This window comes from Nicotiana attenuata, unplaced genomic scaffold (assembly GCF_001879085.1).
Source record: "Nicotiana attenuata strain UT unplaced genomic scaffold, NIATTr2, whole genome shotgun sequence".
Lineage (NCBI taxonomy): Eukaryota > Viridiplantae > Streptophyta > Magnoliopsida > Solanales > Solanaceae > Nicotiana > Nicotiana attenuata.
Genome location: NW_017673375.1, coordinates 88,139 through 108,907, shown reverse-complemented (window position 1 = coordinate 108,907; position 20,769 = coordinate 88,139). Strand labels below are relative to the sequence as shown.

Here is a 20,769-nt window from a genome sequence, read left to right as displayed (position 1 = left end):
GACTAGCTTGTTGTTTGCATTTATGGAACCTATTATGGTAATGTATGTATTGATCAGAGTTAATAGAAGAATATTGTCATTTTTGTGGTAGGAATATTTTAAGTTGATAAAGAAAATTTAAACTTCTCTTGCGTAAGTAGTTTGAGCTTAAGACTTTGGTGATTTTAAAGCCTTGTTTGTCCCAAATTAATATTTATTTTCTATCACTATTAAGTGTCGTCATATGTAGTGTATGTACGCAAATTTTGCATAAAAATATTATATAAAATACTAGAACTTTTTGCGAAGGATTGTCGGGTATCTGCCATATGCTGGTCACTTGCTCTTGTAGTTTTATTTTTCCTAATTGCTTGTAAGTTTGAATTACAAATAACAATAATGATTTGACGATTGTTGAATCATAAAAGTTTCCTAACAATTGTGATTTAGGTTAGTACTTGGGTAAATCACTAAAGTTTATTGAATCGATTTAGTCAAACACAGTATCAGTTTATTCAAGCTATTACTTAGCGAAAATAAGCATTATTGTAGAAATAGGTGCAGTCACATAACAAGGAGGAGAATGTTAGTTAGGAAGTTAGTGTACAGCTGTCATAGTGTTAGAAGTAGAGTGGGGCCCACTATCTTATGAGTGGAGGCTAATTATATACGTGTATATATACAAACAATGTACTGTTACATTGAGATATAGTAAACATTTTTCTCTGTTTCTCTTCTTCTTCTTCTTCAGCTCATGTAACCGCCATTGCTGCACTTCCTCATCTCTTGCATGCACTGAGTTCTAACATGGTATCAGAGCCAGGCCCATCCCAATTATTGTTACCTATGTTGGGCCCCATTTATGTTGTCCACGCACCAGAGGCCTGGGCGTGAGGGGGGGTGTTGAGTTGTCCCACATCGGTGGGAGTTGAGGTCCTTGGTCTCCTTATATGGCTTGGGCAATCCTCACCTCACAAGCTAGCTTTTGGGGTTGAGTTAGGCCCAATGTCCATTCTTATCATGGTATCAGAGCTCGAGCTCTGAAGTACAGCTCACAAATCGATCCAATTCTGGAACCTTGCTCTCTCGAGTAACTTCTTCTTCTTTCTTTCTTCTCTCAAAATCCTGAAGCTCTAAATCGTGGTCAACAATGGCAAATGACAATTCTGAGCAGGAAACACCTGCAACAGTAACTGAAACATCACAAATCTCGTCGGAGGATGAATTTGAAGAAGGAATCTCAGTTCCAATCACTCATCCTCTGTATTTGGCATCTACTGATACAAGTGGAATTTCTCTGATCTCTTTTCAATTAACAGGAACAAACACTTTCTCGCGGTGGTATAGATCTATGAAAATTGCTCTTCTAGGTCGAAACAAGCTTGGAATGGTAGACGGAAGATGGAAAAGAGAAAAATTCAGAGAGAAATACTGGTATCAATGGGAGAGATGCAATGCAATTGTATTATCGTGGTTGATGAATGCTGTAGCACCAACATTAATTAGCGGAATTGCTTATGCAACAAATGCACACTCCGTATGGATGGATCTACAAGAGAGATTCGACAAAGTGAATGACACTAGATGCTACAATCTACACAAGGAGATTGCAACCCTAACTCAAGGTACTTCCTCTATATCTGTGTATTATTCTGAACTCAAAGATCTATGGGATGAAACTGAAGATCTGGTCCCTCATCCTGGTTGGGACTGCCCTAGGACTAAGAAATTCATTGAACACCTGCACAAACAAAAGTTGTATCAATTCCTTATGGGATTAAATGACTCATACTCACAAGCACGTAATCAAATTCTTATGATGAAACATGTTCCCTCTGTGAACCAAGCCTATGCTATGTTAATAAGTGAGGAAAGTCAAAGGAGTGTAGCAGGATCAGCAGGGATTTTAGGTGCTGGACCTAATGTCACAGTGGTCACTATGAATCTACAGCACTCTATAGCTCTAAGGCTGATAATAGACCAAAATACAAGAAGAACTATAATCTATATTGTGACTTCTGTAAACTAAAAGGACATAGCAAGGAGAATTGCTACAAAATAGTTGGGTATCCAGCTGACTACAGGTATAAGAAGAAAGGGGGAGCTGGTGCTTACAATGCAGTAGCTGAATGTGGCTCAGCTTCAAATAATTACAGTGTTGTACCACCTGAGCTAAGTCTCTACACACATACTAGTGGCCAACAAAGCCCTGGCACTCAGATGACTAATATGCAGCCAAGGTCCAGTCAAATCTTGCAACAAAACAATCACACTGCCAATATGGATATACAGTCACAGCATGGAGGAGGTGGTTCCTTTCCTTTTACCAAGGAACAATATGACCAGATTATGCAGATTTTGAACAGCAACACAGTCAGCTCTACCTCAACAAACAACAGCAGTTCTACATCTACACCTCAGGCCCATGCAGCAGGTACTAGTGTTGCATTACTAGCTTCCAATAGTCCACAAGAATGGATTATTGATACAGGGGCTACAAACCATATGGTGTCTGACCTCAATTTATTATATAAGACAACTGTAGTTCCTCCTCTTAGCTCTAGAAAGGTTCTCTTGCCAAATGGAGATGTCACACAAGTAATTCATGTTGGAGATAGTCAGATATCACACAAACATACTAAAAGAAGTACTTTATGTTCCACAGTTCAAGTATAACCTACTGTCAGTATCAAAAATGACAAGGGATCTAAGGTGTTTTGCTTCTTTCTACCCTGATTTTTGTATGTTTCAGGAGCTCTTCAATGGCAAGGTGAAGGGGATTGGTAGAGAAAGAGATGGCCTATACTTCCTTCAACAACATGGCAATAAGAGATTGACTACTGTGTCTTTAGCAGCTATTAACACAAAGGATGATTTCTCAGTTGATTCCAGTGATATAGCTTTATAGCACAGGAGACTTGGCCATGTGTCTATTCTTACTTTGAAAAACCTATTTCCTGTTAAGCTAGCCAGTATTACCAATGCAATTAATAACTGTTGTGTGTGTCCTTCTGCTAAGCTAACCAGGACACCATTTCCTCACAGTAGTATTAAGAGTGCTGGTGCATTTGACTTGATTCATGTAGATGTTTGGGGACCATATAAAACTGCAACCTTTGATGGTAATAAATACTTTCTCACAGTAGTTGATGACTTCACTAGAGTGACTTGGATTTTCTTATTGAAACTGAAATCTGATGTGTGTGTTGCATTACCACAGTTTCTAGCCTTTGTTTACACTCAGTTCAATAAAACAGTCAAAATGGTGAGGTCTGACAATGGTACCGAGTTTCTGAATTCAGTATGTAAGACAGTCTTCAACAAACTTGGTATTGTTCATCAAACCACTTGTGCATACACTCCACAGCAGAATAGAGTAGCTGAGAGGAAGCACAGGCATCTTCTAGAAGTCACCAGAGCTATGAGGTTTCAAGATCACATTCCTATCAAGTTTTGGGGTCATTGTGTCATCACTGCTGCCTATCTGATCAATAGACTACCCTCTTCTGTGTTAAAAGGGTACTCACCTTATGAATTGCTGTACAAGAGGAGTCCTCAACTGGGCCACATTAGAACTCTAGGTTGTTTGTGTTTTGCTAAACAAGTGCAGGAGACAGACAAACTTATGCCTAGAGCCAAACCTGCAGTCCTCATGGGGTTTTCAGATACTCAAAAGGGGTATATTCTCTTAGATATCTCTACTCAGCAATTCTTTGTCAATAGGGATGTTGTATTTCAGGAGAATGTTTTTCCTTTCAAAGACTCCTCCAGTAACTCTTCTCCTGTTTTTCCTGTTATTCCCTCACCTCCTAGCTGTGAAGAGGTGCCTAGATATATCCACTCATATCCTTCTACTTCTTCTCCTCACAACCAATCTTCTACTTCTTCTCCTCACATACATCCTTCTATTACGTCTCCTTCTGTTGGTTCTGATCCTCTGCCACTTACTTCTGAGCCTTATCCCACACTGAGGAGGTCTTTTAGACCTAAGCATCCCCCATTGTGGCTTAGGGACTATGTCACTCAGCCCTTTGCCACCACCACACCTTATTCCACAGCTAACTATGTGTCCTATGACTCCTTATCTCCCTCTTATCAGTCCTTCATTGCAGCCTTCTCTTCCATTGTGGAACCCTCTACCTATACTGAGTCTGTTCAAGATCCTAGGTGGGTGGAGGCTATGAAGTCTGAGATTGCTGCTCTGGAAGCCAATCACACCTGGGAGGTTGTGTCACTTCCCCCAGACAAGGTACCTATTGGTTACAAATGGATCTTCAAGGTGAAGTATAAAGCTACAGGGGAGGTTGAGAGGTTTAAAGCCAGACTGGTGGCAAAGAGGTTCAGCCAGCAGGAAGGTATTGATTATCAGGAAACCTTCAGTCTAGTTGTTAAGATGGTCACAGTTAGAACCATTCTATCTGTTGCAGCTTCTGAGCATTGGCATATCCACCAGATGGATGTATACAATGCTTTCTTACAAGGGGACTTGCCTGATGAGATCTATATGACTCTTCCTCAGGGATTTTAGAGTCAGGGGGAGTGTAGGCCAGTTTGCAGACTCTTGAAATCTCTATATGGCCTCAAACAAGCACCCAGTGGAATGCAAAGTAATCAAAGGCATTGATCAGTTTTGGGTTTCTACAGAGTCAACATGATCACTCATTGTTTGTGCAAGGTACTGGCAGCTGCATTGTAGTTATATTAGTCTATGTGGATGATATGCTCATCACAGGACCTGATTTGAGACTAGTAGAGGAAACCAAAGCTACACTTCAGAAGACTTTTAAGATGAAGGACCTAGGGGAGCTGAAATATTTTCTTGGGATAGAGTTTGCAAGGTCTTCACAAGGTATTCTAATGCATCAAAGAAAATATGCATTAGAACTTATATCTGAACTTGGACTAGGAGTTGCAAAGCCTGCTGCTACACCTCTTGAAGCAAATGTGAAACTCACTACTTCACAGTATGATGAACACACAGGTACAGTCAACAGCCTGGATGATGCACTTCTACCAGATGCAACTTGTTATCAAAGGCTATTGGGGAAACTCCTATATTTGACAGTTACAAGACCAAATATTGCATTTAGTGTTCAAACTCTTAGTCAATTTATGCAGAAGCCTAAGAAATCTCATATGGAGGCAGCACTCAGGGTGGTCAAATATGTCAAGAATCACCCTGGGGAAGGAGTTCTTCTCTCCAGTCAGAAGAAAGGTGTGATCTCAGCCTTCTGTGATGCTGATTGGGCAGCATGTCCACTGACTAGAAAGTCTGTGTCTGGATTCTTTATAAAGTATGGGGATTCACTAATATCTTGGAAGTCAAAGAAACAAAGCACTATTTCTAGAAGCTCAGCAGAATCAGAGTATAGAAGCATTGCAACAACAGTTGCTGAATTAGTATGGATTTTTGGGCTACTCAAGGACATTGGAGTGGTATTTGAATTACCAGCCACTATCTTCACAGACAGCAAAGCAGCCATACAAATAGCTGCTAATCCTGTTTTCCATGAACGAACCAAACACATAGAGATTGATTGCCATTTCATAAGACAGAAGAATCAGCAGGGATTAATCAAGACAGAATATGTGGGAACTAAAGAGCAATTAGCAGATGTGCTGACTAAAGGACTGCCTAGAGCTCAACATGAATACTTAGTATCCAAGCTAGGTTTGCTGAATATCTTTACTCCACCTAGCTTGAGGGGGAGTGTAGAAATAGGTGCAGTCACATAACAAGAAGGAGGAGAATGTTAGTTAGGAAGTTAGTGTACAGCTGTCATAGTGTTAGAAGTAGAGTGGGGCCCACTATCTTGTGAGTGGAGGCTAATTATATACGTGTATATATACAAACAATGTACTGTTACATTGAGATATAGAAAACATTTTTCTCTGTTTCTCTTCTTCTTCTTCTTCAGCTCATGTAACCGCCATTGCTGCACTTCCTCATCTCTTGCATGCACTGAGTTCTAACAATTATTATCTCTCAGAAATCAAAACAGAAGTTTTCCTACAACTAAAGGAGAAAATGTCGTACATTTGACTTTATAATACTTTTCCATCTTACAAATTGAATGGTTCCGATAATTAGAAAAAAATTAAATTGATGAAAGTCGAGAAAACAACTGAAATATACCAAAAAAAAAACACTACTTACCAACATTTAACCGTTAAAGCATGCTATCAAAAATAGCCAAACTATAAATCGATATGATAATAGTTCGTTTTAAACACATAGGTAATACAATATACAAAATTTGAGAAAGATTGGGGTGATTTAGACTAATTCGGAATCAAAATTCATTACCAGTGATATACAACATTTGATAAACCTAGGCAAAAAAATAATTTCCAATGAATACGTGTAACGACCAGGCCAGTCGTTTCGAGAGTTATAGCCCCGTTTTACCATTTCTGCTTCTTTTTCTGTTCTTCAGCTATACTATGATATGTTGGATCAGTTGGTTTAGGTCTGGAGTGGATTCATAGAGGATTTGAGACACTTAGTCTCTTTTGGGAAGGCTTAAGTTTGGAAAGTTGACCGGATGTTGACTTATGTGTAAACGATCTCAGATGTGAATTCAGATGGTTTTGTTAGCTCAATTAGGTGATTTTGGACTTATGAGCGCGTCCGAAATGTGATTTGGAGGTCTGTGGTAGAATTAGGCTTGAATTGGCGAAAGTTGGAAATTTGGTGATTTTGGTCTGCAGTGGAAAATTCGACATTGGGGTCGGAATGGAATTCCGGAAGTTAGAGTAGGTTCGTGGTGTCATTTGTGACGTGTGTGCAAAATTTTAGGTCATTGGAGGTGATTTGATGGGTTTCGGCGTCATTTGCGAAAATTGAAAGTTTAGAAGTTCTTAAGCTTGAATCCGATGGTGAATTGGTGTTTTGATGTTGTTTTGAATGTTCCGAAGGTTCGACTAAGTTTGTATGTTTGATATATGAAGGGGTCACAGATGCGGCCAAGGCTGAGGTTGGCTGGGAGCCGCAGGTGCGAGTAGTAGAGCGCACATGCGAGACCGCGGGTGCGAGAATTGGACCGCAGAAGCGGGTTCTGAGGGCATAAGTGAGAACCATACCTGCGACGGATTTTCCGCAGGTACGGCATCGCAGAAGCGACTGATGGACTGCAGATGCAGAAGTTCTAGGCAGAATGTATAAAAGGTGGACTTCGCGAATTTTGGTTCATTTTCCACTATTTTTAATCAGCGTTGGAGCTTTTGAGAGCGATTTTGAGGAGGAATTCAAGGGTTTATCAGTAAGGTAAGTGGCTTGAGCCCTAATACTCGTATATGTGATGATTTCCCGTTGTTTAATCATGTAATTAGTGAAGATTATGGGTGAAAATGAGGGGTTAGGGCTAGGGATTTTGGAGAGTTTGATTTGAGGTTTTGAGGGGTCAAATGGAGTCGGATTTATATAAATCTTGTATGTATGAACTCGTGAGTGAAAGGGCTTTTTAGTTTTGTAATTTTTGTCGAATTCCGAGACGTGGGCCCCGGGGATGGGTTTGGGTGAATTTTGGGATTTTGGTCTAAATTGATAGTTTTTCATGTGGAATTGGTTCCTTGGCCTATATTGATTAAATTGTATTGCTTTTGGTTAGATTCGGGAATTTTGGAGGCCGATTCCAGAGGTAAAGGCGTCGCGGAGTCGGATTTGACTTGGTTTTAGGTAAGTAACGCTTCCAAACTTGGTTTTGAGGGTTAGAAACCCCGAACTATGTGTTATGTGATTAGTACTGAGGTGACGCAAATGCCAAGTGACGGGCGTGCACCATGAGAATTGTGGCCTAGTTAATTCCATGGCACCACTTAGTGACTCTTTCTTGATGATATACGTGTCTCTATCATGTGATTAAGTAAATGTGCTCTAAATCATGCTAGATATCCTTTTAGGGCTTCACGCTGATATTGTTGAGACCCGAGTGGTCGTTTCTTGCTATCATCTCTTTAGATTCATTGATATTTTGTACTCAGTCTTATTCATGCATATCATATCATGTCTCAGTTATTATTATTTGGCATTTCATATCATTGCTTCGGGCTAGTTTCATGATATTGTGAGCCCGTGTGTGTGAGACTGGAGAGTGATGACTGAGTGAGGCCGAGAGCCTGATTATAAGTGATAGTTATGGGATCGGACTGCACACCGCGGCGGTTATGTTGATGATTATGATAGCGCTTGGGCTGTAGGAGCCGCTCCAGAGTCTGTAACATACCATTAGTGAGCACAGATGATATTTTGAGGGATGGATTTTCCTGGACATGAATTTGTCCGAAGTATTGAGATCTGGGGATGGATTTCTCCACAGGGTTGGATTACCCTTTTCATCGGTACCTAGTGACTTATAGTCAGTGATGAGTATGTTCCGGGATGGATTTTCCTGGGTCGGATGGCCATACGCGGTACCGAGTGGTTGAGTGTATATATATACCTGGAGATGGATTTATCCTCAGGGTTGGATTACCCTTGTTCCTCGGTACTGTTTAACTTGCAGTCAGTGTTGTATATGTTCGGGATGGATTTTCCTAGCCAAATGGCCATATACAGTATCAAGTGGTTGAGCACTTGAGAGTGGGAGCACATGGTGCATTTCATACATTCTGTGCATTGACATGTAGAGTCACCGGAGCTTTATACCTCACATCGTTCAGATCTGTATTTATTTTTACTGTTTGAGCTGTATACTTGAATTGATAGCATGCCTACTTCCCTGTGCTGTATATTTCTATTACCTGTTGAGGTTACGTTCGTCACTACCTATCAGTCTATAGTTTGGACTTGTTACTTACTGAGTTGGTGTACTCATGTTACTCCCTGCACCTTGTGTGCAGATCCAGGTATCTCAGGCCACGGTAGCGGCTGTTGACTATTTCAGTCGCGGACTTTCATCAGAGATAGGGAGGTAGCTGCCTGGCGATCGCAGTCCTGCCTTTCTCTTTCTTTATCTTCCTTTTAGCGTATTTTGGCTACTCTCATACTATGTTAGTCTTGCTATATTTCAGAACAGTTATAGTATTTTCTTATGACTTAGTGACGCCCGATGTCGGGCTTTTATTTCCGCATTTTGGTTTTTGAATTAATCTCTTTTACGAAATTTCAGTATGAAAAAGGCTATTATCTAACTTTTAATGAAATATCAAATTGTTTGGGAGTGTGTCGGCTTGCCTAGTTCCATGATAGGCGCCATCACGGCCGGGTTGATTTTGGTCGTGACAACATGATTGGAATTCGTTGAAAATACATAGAAATGCAATATATAAAATTTCAGAAAAATTAAAAGTAATTTGGAGTCAAAATTCATAACTGAAATCTAGTAACATAAAAAGGAAAAGGGGCCGACAAGTATGATATAGGTTTATTTCCGGAGTTAACCCCATTGAAATTGGAAGAAGTATAATTCAAGTAGGAGGATGTTTGGATTGGCTTTTAAAAAGTAGCTTATATAAGCTAAAACCCAAAAGTCATAAGTTAGTAATACCCAACTTTTGGCTTTTGACTTATTTTATATTTTTCACGCCTAAAGTAAGTACTTTAAGTACTTTTTATCATTGTCAAACACCACAAAAACCAACAAATTCCTAAAAGCCAATAAGTACTTAAAATTAGTCAATCCAAACACTCTCTATAACTTTTTTTAGCAATGCTAACATAACTTCAATGGAAAAGGGTATGTGTCCCTCTACTATAAGAAATTAGTTATAGGTAGCCTCTGTTATACTATTCGAAGGTTTTTTCCCCTCCCGTTACCCATTTAAATATATCTACCCCTCTATCTAACGATCAACTCGGACCCACTTTGAAAACGACACATGGAGGCCATATGTTTATCTAGGTAATTAGCAACCCAATAACATTTAAAAACAATCCATCTACCCGGATCCAAAAATCTATTATGCCCCTACAAAAGATTCATTATATAAAAAATAATGAGATGATTTAGGAGACTCCATAACCGTACGAGTTCCATTATCACCGTCGATAAAGAGCCACCAGAACACCGCCGGAGAAAAGGTCATTCACAAGAAAAATAGAGGCGGCAACGACCCCCTCAGAAAATACTCCATCTTCATGACCATTCAACCAACAATCTTCCGTTGCCCACCACAAATGTATTCCCCCATTTCCGACGAAGAAATACCACTAAAATCATTAATGCTACACCCAAATTTCAATAAATATCCCATTGATCAAAGAATGGGTCGTGAATTATTTATTTGCTTCTCTATTTATTCTTCAATTTGCGGCTGGCTTTAACATTTAATGAGTTTCTGGGTAAATCTTTTGATATTAAATTGGTCTAAGCCATTAAAGTTTTAAATATCCAAGACCATCTCCATGGATATATGTAAAATGTTGGAATTTTGTATGATTGAGTGAATTTTCCAGCTATTAGGTCCATTGATGCTTTAAGAGTTGACAAAAATTAAAATGAGGTGAGAAGGTAAGAAGAGAGGAAGAAAGAAAAGGAAAAAGGGAACAGAGGTGAGGGGAATTGGGGGACGAAGAATACTAGAAGGAGAGAAAGAGGAAGGGAAAACAAAGGAGAGGGCTTTCTTTGTTGTTGTTGGTTCGGCGCTGGATCGGGTGGATTTGGATATTAGAGAAAAATGGTTTAGCTGTTTAAAATGCTGCCACGTGTCTATCAGAATGGGTCTGTTAGATGGAGGGGTAGATATATTTAAATGGGTAACGGCAGGGGCAAAAATCTTTGAATAGTATAACGGAGGCTACCTATGACTAATTTCTTATAGTAGAGGGACACATCTAACCCTTTTCCGTAACTTCAATATTTAATCCTCCTTGGTTACCAAACAGATGTTTTAGTGCAAATCTTTACTGCCAATAATATTTTGTTAATTCCAATTAACCATCATGGGCAAATGCATCCAATGTTGATTCTGGTCCATTGGATTTGTGAATTGGAAAGCAAATGGAGAGAAGATTGGACATCTTACCTGGCAGCAGTTCTCCGTTCTCTTTCTAGAGAAGTATGTGCTGTAGTCCCGTAGAGAGGAGCTGCGTAGACAGTTCGAGCAGTTGCATCAGGATGATATGACTATGACACAGTACGAGATGAGAATTTTTGAGTTAGCCCGTCATGTTGTTTGGTTGGTTCCTACAGATAGGGCGAGGATCAGGAGGTTCGTGGATGGCCTCGCATATCAGCTACGGATTCTTATGAACAGAGAGAGGGTGTCTGGTGCTTCTTTTGAGGAGGTGGTTGACATTGCCCGAGAGATTGAGTCGGTTCGCCGCTAGGAGCGAGTTGAGAGGGAGGCCAAGAAGCCTCAGGGATCTGGTAGTTTTGGTGGTGTTCCTTCTGGAGGTCAGTTCTAGCACGGCAGAGGCCATCCATTCAGACATGCTCGGTCAGCTCGTCCGATTCACCGTGGTGGATCATCTGGCCATTGTTCTCATAGTTCACATCAGGGCTACTCATCTCTCAGTGTCCTCCCAGCTCAGAGTTCGACTCATGCACCATCAATTCAGGGTTCATCTATGCCTGGTTCTTCTAGTAGGTATCCCGGTGCTCGGGGCTCCCTTCAGTTCCCATTTCCAGTGGCCGGTAGAGGTTGCTTTGAGTGTGGAGATTCAGTTCATATCAAGAGGTTTTGTCCCTGCCTTACGGGAAGTTCATCCCAGCAGAGGAGTCATCATTCGGCTTCAGCACCAGTTACTTCCCCACCCGCCTAGCCAACTCGGGGTGGAGGTCAGTCAGTTAGGGGTCGCCCTAGAGGGGGAGGCCGATCAGGTGGCGGTCAAGACCATTTCTATGCACTCCCTACCAAACCGGATGCTATTGCTTCAGATGCTATGATCACGGGTATTATCTCAGTTTGCCACAGGTATGCCTCTGTATTATTTGATTCTGGTTCTATTTATTCATATGTGTCATCATATTTTACTCGTTATTTGGATACGCCCCGTGAGTCTCTTGTTTCCTTGGTTCATGTATCTACTCCGGTGGGCAATACTATTATTGTGGACCGCGAATATCGATCTTGTGTGGTGACTATTGGGGGTTTGGAGACCCGAGTAGACCTTTTGCTGCTTAGTATGGTTGATTTTGATGTGATATTGGGCATGGATTGGTCGTCTCCATGTCATGCTATTCTGGACTGTCACGCTAAGTCAGTGACGTTGGCTATGCCGGGGGTGCCACGGATTGAGTGGCGTGGTTCGACGGATTATGTTCCCAGTAGGATGATTTTATTTTTGAAGGCCCAGCAGATGGTTGAGAAGGGTTGTCTTTCTTATTTGGCTTTTGTGAGGGATGTTAGTGCAGTGACTCCTACTATTGATTCCGTCCCGATGGTGACGGATTTTCCGGATGTGTTTCCTGCGGACCTGCCGGGCATGCTACTGGACAAGGATATTGACTTTGGTATTGATTTGGTGCCGGGAACTCAACTCATTTCTATTCCACCGTATCGTATAGCACCGGCTGAGTTAAAGGAATTGAATGAGCAGCTTCAGGAACTCCTTGATAAGGGGTTTATTCGGCCTAGTGTGTCACTTTGGGGTGCGCCTGTTCTATTTGTGAAGAAGAAGGATGGCACTATGAGGATGTTCATTGATTATAGGCAGTTGAACAAAGTCACAATCAAGAACAAGTATCCTTTGCCCTGTATTGATGATTTATTTGACCAGCTTTAGGGAGCGAGGGTGTTCTCCAAGATTGATCTCAGGTCAGGGTATCACTTGTTCAAGATTAGGGACTCGAAATTCTTAAGACAACTTTCAAGACCCGATATAGTCATTATAAGTTCCTTGTGATGTTATTTAGGCTGACAAATGCCCCAGCAGCGTTCATGCATTTGATTAACAGCGTTTTTCGGCCTTATCTTGACTCATTTGTTATCGTATTCATTGATGATATCCTGGTGTACTCTCGTAGCCAGGAGGAGCACGCAGAGCATTTGAGGGTTGTATTGCAGCGGTTGAGGCAGGAGAAGCTTTATGCAAAGTTCTCCAAGTGTGAGTTTTGGCTCAGTTCAGTGGCGTTCTTGGGGAACGTGGTGTCCAGTGAGGGTATTCAAGTTGATCCGAAGAAGATAGAGGTGGTTCAGAGTTGGCCCAGACCGTCCTCAGCCACGGAGATTTGTAGCTTTCTTGGTTGGGCGGGTTATTACCATCGGTTCGTTCAGGGATTTTCATCTATTACATCACCCTTGACCAAATTGAACCAAAAGGGTACTCCTTTTAGGTGGTCGGATGAGTGTGAGGCGAGCTTTCTGAAGCTCAAGACCGCCTTGACAACAACTCCAGTATTAGTTCTGCCATTAGCTTTAGGTTCTTATACAGTATATTGTGATGCTTCTCGGGTTGGCATTGGGTGTGTGTTGATGCAGGAGGGTAGACTGATTGCTTATTCTTCTCGTCAGTTGAAGCCCATGAGAAGAACTACCCCGTTCATGATTTGGAATTGACTGCCATTGTTCATGCATTGAAGAAATAGAGGCATTATCTCTACAGTGTGTCTTGTGAGGTGTTTAACGATCATCGTAGCCTCCGGCACTTGTTCAAACAGAAGGATCTCAATTTGAGGCAGCGGAGATGGTTGGAGCTGCAAAAGGACTATGATATTACTATTTTGTACCATTCGGGAAAGGCCAATGTGGTGGCCAATGCCTTGAGTAGAAAGGCAGTGAGTATGGCTAGTCTTGTATTCCTTCCTGTTGGTGAGAGACCTCTTGCAGTTGATGTTCAGGCCTTGGCCAATCGGTTTATGAGGTTGGATATTTCGGAGCCCAGTCGGATCCTAGCTTGTGTGGTTTCTTGGTCTTCCTTGTTTGATCGTATCAGAGAGCGCCAGTATAATGATCCTCATTTGCTTGTCGTCAAGGACAAGGTTCTGCATGAAGATGCCAGAGATGTGACTATTGGTGATGACGGGGTATTGAGGATGCAGGGCCGGATATGTGTGCCCAATGTAGATGGGCTTCGAGAGTTGATTCTAGAGGACCACAGTTCGCGGTATTCCATCCATCTGGGTGCCGCGAAGATGTATCAGGATTTGAGGCTGCTCTATTGGTGGAGGAGGATGAAGAAGGATATAGTTGGGTTTGTAGCTCGGTGCCTCAATTGTCAGCAGGTGAAATATGAGCATCAGAGACCAGTTGGCTTGCTTCAGCAGATACAGATTCTGGAGTGGAAGTGGGAGCGGATCACCATGGATTTCGTAGTTAGACTCCCACGTACTTTGAGGAAGTTCGATGCTATTTGGGTGATTGTGGATCAGCTGACCAAGTTCGCGCACTGTGTGTACTACCTATTCTTCAGAGCGGTTGGCTAAGATTTATATCCGAGAGATTGTTTGCCTGCATGGTATCCCAGTTTCCATCATTTCAGATAGAGGTACTCAGTTTACATTACAGTTTCTGAGGGTCGTGCAGCGAGAGTTGGGTACTCAGGTTGAGTTGAGCACAACTTTTCACCCTCAGACAAACGGATAGTCCGAGCGCACTATTCAGATATTGTAGGACATGTTGCGTGCTTGTGTCATTGATTTCGGGGTTCATAGGACTAGTTTCTACCGCTCGCGGAGTTTTCTTACAACAATAGTTATTAGTCGAGTATTCAGATGGCTCCGTATGAGGCTTTATATGGGAGACGATGTAGATCTCCAGTAGGTTAGTTTGAGCCGGGCGAGGCTAGGCTTTTGGGTATAGACTTGGTTCAGAATGCATTAGACAAGGTGAAAGTGATTTCGGAGCGGCTTCGTACAGCGCAGTCAAGGAAAAAGAGTTATGCTGACAGAAAGGTTCGTGATGTGTCTTATATGGTTGTGGAGAATATCCTACTAAAGGTTTCACCCATGAAAGGCGCTATGAGATTTGGGAAGAATGGCAAGCTGAGCCCTCGGTTCATTCGGCCTTTTGAGGTACTACGAAGGATTTGGGAGGTGGCTTATGAGCTTGCTTTGCCACCTAGCTTGTCGGGGGTGCATCCATTATTTCATGTTTCTATGCTCCGGAGCTATATCGGCAATCCGTCTCATGTCTGGGATTTTATCACGGTTCAGATAGATGGTGATTTGACTTACGATATGGAGCCAGTGGCTATTGTGGAGCGGCAGGTCCAGAAGTTGAGGTCAAAGGATATAACTTCAGTGAAAGTGCAGTGGAGAGGTCAACCCGTGGAGGAGGCTACTTGGGAGATTGCGCGGGAGATGCGAAGCAGATATCACACTTATTTGAGGATTCAGGTATGTTTCTAGACCCGTTCGAGGACTTTGTTTAAGAGGGGGAGGATGTAACAACCTGGCCGATCGTTTCGAGATTGATAACCCATTTATGCTTCTTTTTGTGTTCTTCAGCTATGCTATGATATGTTGGATCAGTTGGTTCGGATCTAGAGTAGATTCGGAGAGGATTTGAGACACTTAGTCTCTTTTGGGAAGGCTTAAGTTTGGAAAGTTGACCGGATGTTGACTTATGTGTAAACGATATCGGATGTGAATTCTGATGGTTCCGTTAGCTCCGTTAGGTGATTTTGGACTTAGGAGCCCGTCCAGAATGTGATTTGGAGGTTCGTGGTAGAATTAGGCTTGAATTGGCGAAAGTTGGAAATTTGGCGATTTTGGTCGGCAGTGGAAAATTTGACATTGGGGTCGGAATGGAATTCCGAAAGTTGGAGTAGGTTTGTGGTGTCATTTGTGACGTGTGTGCAAAATTTCAGGCCATTCAGAGATGATTTGATGGGTTTCGGCGTCATTTGCGGAAATTGGAAGTTTAGAAGTTCTTAAGCTTGAATTCGAGGGTGAATTGGTGTTTTGATGTTGTTTTGAATGTTCCGAAGGTTCGACTAAGTTTGTATGTTGATATATGACTTGTTGGTATGTTTGGTAGAGGTTGCAAGGGCCTCGGGTTGATTTCGGGTGGTTGACAGAATAAGGTTGGAATTGAGGAATGCTGAAGACTGAACTCAGTTGTCATAACCGCACTTGCGGAGTGGGGACCGCAGGTGCGAGCCCGCAGAAGCGGAGAAGGGGTCGCAGATGCAGCCAAGGCTGAGGTTGGCTAGGAGCCGCAGATGCGAGTAGTGGAGCGCAGCTGCGAGATCGCAGGTGCGAGAATTGGACCGCATAAGCGGGTTCTGAGGGCATAAGTGAGAACCGCACCTGCGATGGATTTTACAGAGGTGCGGCATCGCAGAAGCGACTGATGGACTGCAAATGCGGAAGTTCTGGGCAGAATGTATAAAAGGTGGACTTCGCGAATTTTGGTTCATTTTCCACCATTTTTAGTCGGCGTTGGAGCTATTGAGAGCCATTTTGAGGAGGAATTCAAGGGTTTATCAGTAAGGTAAGTGGCTTGAGCCCTAATACTCGTATATGTGGTGATTTCCCGTTGTTTAATCATGTAATTAGTGAAAATTAGGGGTGAAAATGAGGGTTTAGGGCTTGGGATTTTGGAGAGTTTGATTTGAGGTTTTGAGGGGTCAAATGGAGTCGGATTTATATAAATCTTGTATGTATGGACTCGTGAGTGAAAGGGCTTTTTAGTTTTGTAATTTTTGTCGAATTCGGAGACGTGGGCCCCGGGGCTGGGTTTGGGTGAACTTCGGGATTTTTGTCTAAATTAATAGTTTTTCGTGTGGAATCAGTTCCTTGGCCTATATTGATTGCATTGTAGTGCTTTTGGTTAGATTCGGGACGTTTGGAGGCCGATTCCAGAGGAAAGGGCATCGCGGAGTAGGATTTGGCTTGGTCTGAGGTAAGTAACGCTTCCAAACTTGGTTTTGAGGGTTTGAAACCCCGAACTATGGGTTATGTGATTAGTACTGAGGTGAAGCAAATGCCAAGTGACGAGCGTGCGGGCGTGCACCGTGAGAATTGTGGCCTGGTTCATTCCATGGCACCGCTTAGTGACGCTTTCTTGATGATATACGTGTCTATATCATGTGATTAAGTAAATGTACTGTAAATCATGCTAGATATCCTGTTAGGGCTTCACGTCGATATTGTTAAGACCCGAGTGGTCGTTTCTTGCTGCCATCTCATTAGATTCATTTATATTTTGTACTCAAACTTATTCATGCATATCATATCATGTCTCAGTTATTATTATTTGGCACATCATATCATTGTTTCGGGCTAGTTTCATGACATTGTGAGCCCGTGTGTGTGAGACTGGAGAGTGATGACTGAGTGAGGCCGAGAGCCTGATTATGAATGACAGTTATGGGATCGTGCTGCACGTCGCAGCAGTTATATTGATGATTATGATAGCACTTGGAATGTAGGAGCCCCTCCGGAGTCTGTAGGTGGCCTATGGTATACTATTCGAAGGTTTTTACCCCTGCTGTTACCCATTTAGATACATCTACCCCTCCATCTAACGGTCAACTCGGACCCACTTTGAAAACGACACATGGAGGCCATCTGTTTATCCGGGTAGTTAGCAACCAATAACATTTAAAAACAATCCATCTATTCGGATCCAAAAAATCTATTATGCCCCTACAAAAGATTCATTATATAAAAAATAATGAGATGATTTTGGAGACTCCATAACCACACAAGCTCCATTATCAGCGTTACTAAAGAGCCACCAGAAGATCGTCGGAGAAAAGGTCATTCACCAGAAAAACAGAGGCAGCAACGACCCCCTCAGAAAATACTCCATCTTCACGACCATTCAACCAATAATCTTCCATTGTCCACCGCAAACGTATTCCCTCATTTTCGACGAAGAAATACCACTAAAATCATTAATGCTACACCCAAATTTCAATAAATATCCCGTTGATCCAAAAATGAGTCGTAAATTATTTATTGCTTCTCTATTTGCTCTTCAATTTGCGGCTGGCTTTAACATTTAATGAGTTTCTGTGTAAATCTTTGGATATCAAATTGGTCTAAGACATTAAAATTTTAAATATCCAAGACCATCTCCATGGATATATGTAAAATGTTGTAATTAAGTTTTTGTATGATTGAGTGAATTTTCTAGCTATTAGGTCCATTGATACTTTAAAAGTTGACAAAAATTAAAATGAGGTGAGAAGGTAAGAAGAGAGGAAGAAAGAAAAGGAAAAAGGGAACAAATGTGAGGGGAATTGGGGTACGAAGAATACTAGAAGGAGAGAAAGAGGAAGGGAAAAGAGAGGAGAGGGCTTTGTGGGTTGTTGTTCGGGCCTTAAAAACCTCTTTTAGCATCACCTCGATTTGTGTGCGTAGTCCGGGCGCGTAGCCGAAAAGCCTATATGTGAAAAAAAGATAAATTTTGACTATAAAATGAATTAATTTGACTCCGGTCAATGTTTTGGGTAAACAGACCCGGACCCGTGATTTGACGGTCCCAGAGGGTCCGTAGGAAAATATGGGACTTGGGCGTATGCCCGGAATTGAATTCTGAGGTCCCCAGCCCGAGAAATGAATTTTTCAAGAAAAATTGTTTTCTGGAATTGTTTATAAGGTTTGGAAATGAATTTTGATTAGAACATGTTGGTATCGGGCCCGTATTTTGGTTCAGGTGCCCGGTACAGGTCTTATATATGATTTAAGATAATTCTGTGAAGTTTGGTAAGAAACGGAATCCGTTTGACGTGATTCAGACCTTAAATGCAAATTTGATGTTTAAAGAAGTTTTGAGAAATTTCATTGATCTTGAGGTTTAATTCGATGTTCATGATGTTATTTTGGTGATTTGAGTGCATGAATAAGTCTGTATGATATTTTTAAGGTTGTGTGCATATTTGGTTTGGAGCCCCGAGGGCTCGGGTGAGTTTTGGATAGGCCACGGAGTGCATTTCGGACTGAGAACATTGCAGATTTTCTCAGCTGGTGTATCAGGTCTGCAGGCTTCACAAATGCGACAAACCCATTGCAAATGCGAAAGAGTGGACTGGCAGCCTGAGTCGCAAATGCGACTTCATCATCGCAAATGCGACTTCGCATTTACGAACAGCCTCTCGCAAATGCGATGATGGCTGGAAGGCTGATGTATCGCAAATGCGACACATGTTTCGCAAATGCGAAAGTCCCAAAATCCTGAAGGGTTCGCAAATGCGAGCCCTGTTTCGAAATTCCCATTACAGCATAGGTCGGGGTTCGCAATTGCGAACCCCTGTTCGCAATTCCCATATCAGAGACCTGCAACTTTTATACTTAGACGATTTTAAAACCCATTTTTCATATTCTCTCAAACATAAACACACTTAGGCGATTTTTCAAGGATTTCTTCTTCTCCAAATCAATTGTTAGTCATTTTTAACTAAGTTTCTTCAATTCTTAGCATCTTTTAACATGATTTCAACTTCAAATCAATAATTTTCATGGGGGAAATTGGGTATTTTGGGTAGAACCTAGGTTTTTAAAAAAAAATGGGGATTTGGACCTTGATTTGAGGTCCGATTTCAAAAGAAATTATATATTTGAGTTCGTGGGGGAATGGGTGATCGGGTTTTGGTTCGAACTTCAGGTTTTGACCATGTGGGCCCGAGGGCGATTTTTGACTTTTTGGGTAAACCTTTAGAAAATTCATTTTTATGCATTCGAATTGATTCATTTAGCATTTATTAATGCAATTAAGTAACTTGTGACTAGATACGAACGAGTTGGTGGTGGAATCGAGGGGTAAAGCTATAATTGAAGTGTGAATTGTGTTCCTATCATCGAGGTAAGTGTTTGGTCTAACCTTAGCTTGAGGGATTAGGAGTTGAGTCCTATTTGCTATATGGTAATAGTTGAGTACGACGTATAGGCATGGTGACGAGTATCTATACGTTGGTGTCTAGCATGCGCGTGGGTCTTATATTGTGATTTTCATGACTTTGTTGTATCTTTCATGCCATGGTGATTGTTTCTATATGTTGTGTAAAGTTTGTGGAAGGAATTGTGACCTATGAACATTGAGGAGCGTTGGCTCAAGTCATGTAACGAATTGTGAAAGTGTAAGTGATAATTGAATCTCCAGAGCATTGGCTCGAGTTCTGAAGTAAATTGTGAAGTAAAAGTGAGAAAGAAAAGAAGTTATTATGTTGACACCCTTGTCGGGCTATTGTTGATTTATTTGTTATCTCCCTTGCCGGGATGTTGATATTATTGATGTTGTTCCCTGCCGGGGTTTATTTGTTGAAATGTTGTTCCCTTGCCGGGATCTTTATTGCAATTTCATTTTTTCCCTTGCTCTATTGTTTGTGATTGTTGTTTGTGTGAGGAAGAGCGTTAAAGCACGAAGGGCGATGCCGTGCCGCACGATGTACCATTTTGTGCCGACATTATTGATTATCTGGTGAGGAAAGAGAGTAAAAGCACGAAGGGTGATGCCGTGCACATTTTTTTTATTATATGATTGCCTTGGTGAGGACGAGAGTAAAAGCACGAGGGTGATGACGTGCATTTGTTGATTTCTGATCCTTTGTTAATATCCGAGTTATGATGCTTCTTTTGTTATTTGATGTCTTTCTATTCGGATTTGTTATCTCCCCCACAGCATGCTCCCCCTCCCATTTTGATTGGTTATTTTTGTATTTCTTTTCCGTTGTATATATATATTTGAACTGTACAGATTTATGTGGTAGTCTGGTCTAGCTTCGTCACTACCTCATCGAGGTTAGGCTAGGCACTTACCAAGACATGGAGTCGGTTGTGCTGATGCTACACTCTGCACTCTTTTGTGCAGATCCCAGTGTTGTTGAATTCGGACCGTAGATTGGAGGCTATTTTCAGCTCACGCGGAGATCCAAGGTAGACCTGCAGGCATCCACAGGCCCTGGTGTCTCCTCTATCCTTATTTCCTGTTTCATTTTCCTTATATTCAAAAACAGTGTAT

General features: G+C 41.7%; 1 protein-coding gene across 1 annotated transcript; it reads left to right on the top strand.

The window, feature by feature from the left end:
* The first annotated feature begins 1,129 nt into the window (after nucleotides 1-1,129).
* LOC109216195 lies at nucleotides 1,130-4,507 on the top strand. The gene is made up of 4 exons (XM_019380327.1): nucleotides 1,130-1,889; nucleotides 1,931-2,577; nucleotides 2,732-2,860; nucleotides 2,945-4,507. The coding sequence occupies exons 1-4, from the start codon at nucleotides 1,130-1,132 to the stop codon at nucleotides 4,505-4,507; spliced, it is 3,099 nt and encodes a 1,032-aa protein (XP_019235872.1).
* The last annotated feature ends 16,262 nt before the right edge of the window (nucleotides 4,508-20,769 follow it).

Coding starts and splice junctions, on each gene's coding strand:
- LOC109216195 (XM_019380327.1), top strand. CDS start 1,130: ATGGCAAATGACAATTCTGAGCAGGAAACACCTGCAACAGTAACTGAA. Junction 2,578..2,731: donor CAAATGGAGATGTCACACAA/GTAATTCATGTT, acceptor TGTATGTTTCAG/GAGCTCTTCAATGGCAAGGT. Junction 2,861..2,944: donor ACACAAAGGATGATTTCTCA/GTTGATTCCAGT, acceptor TTTCCTGTTAAG/CTAGCCAGTATTACCAATGC.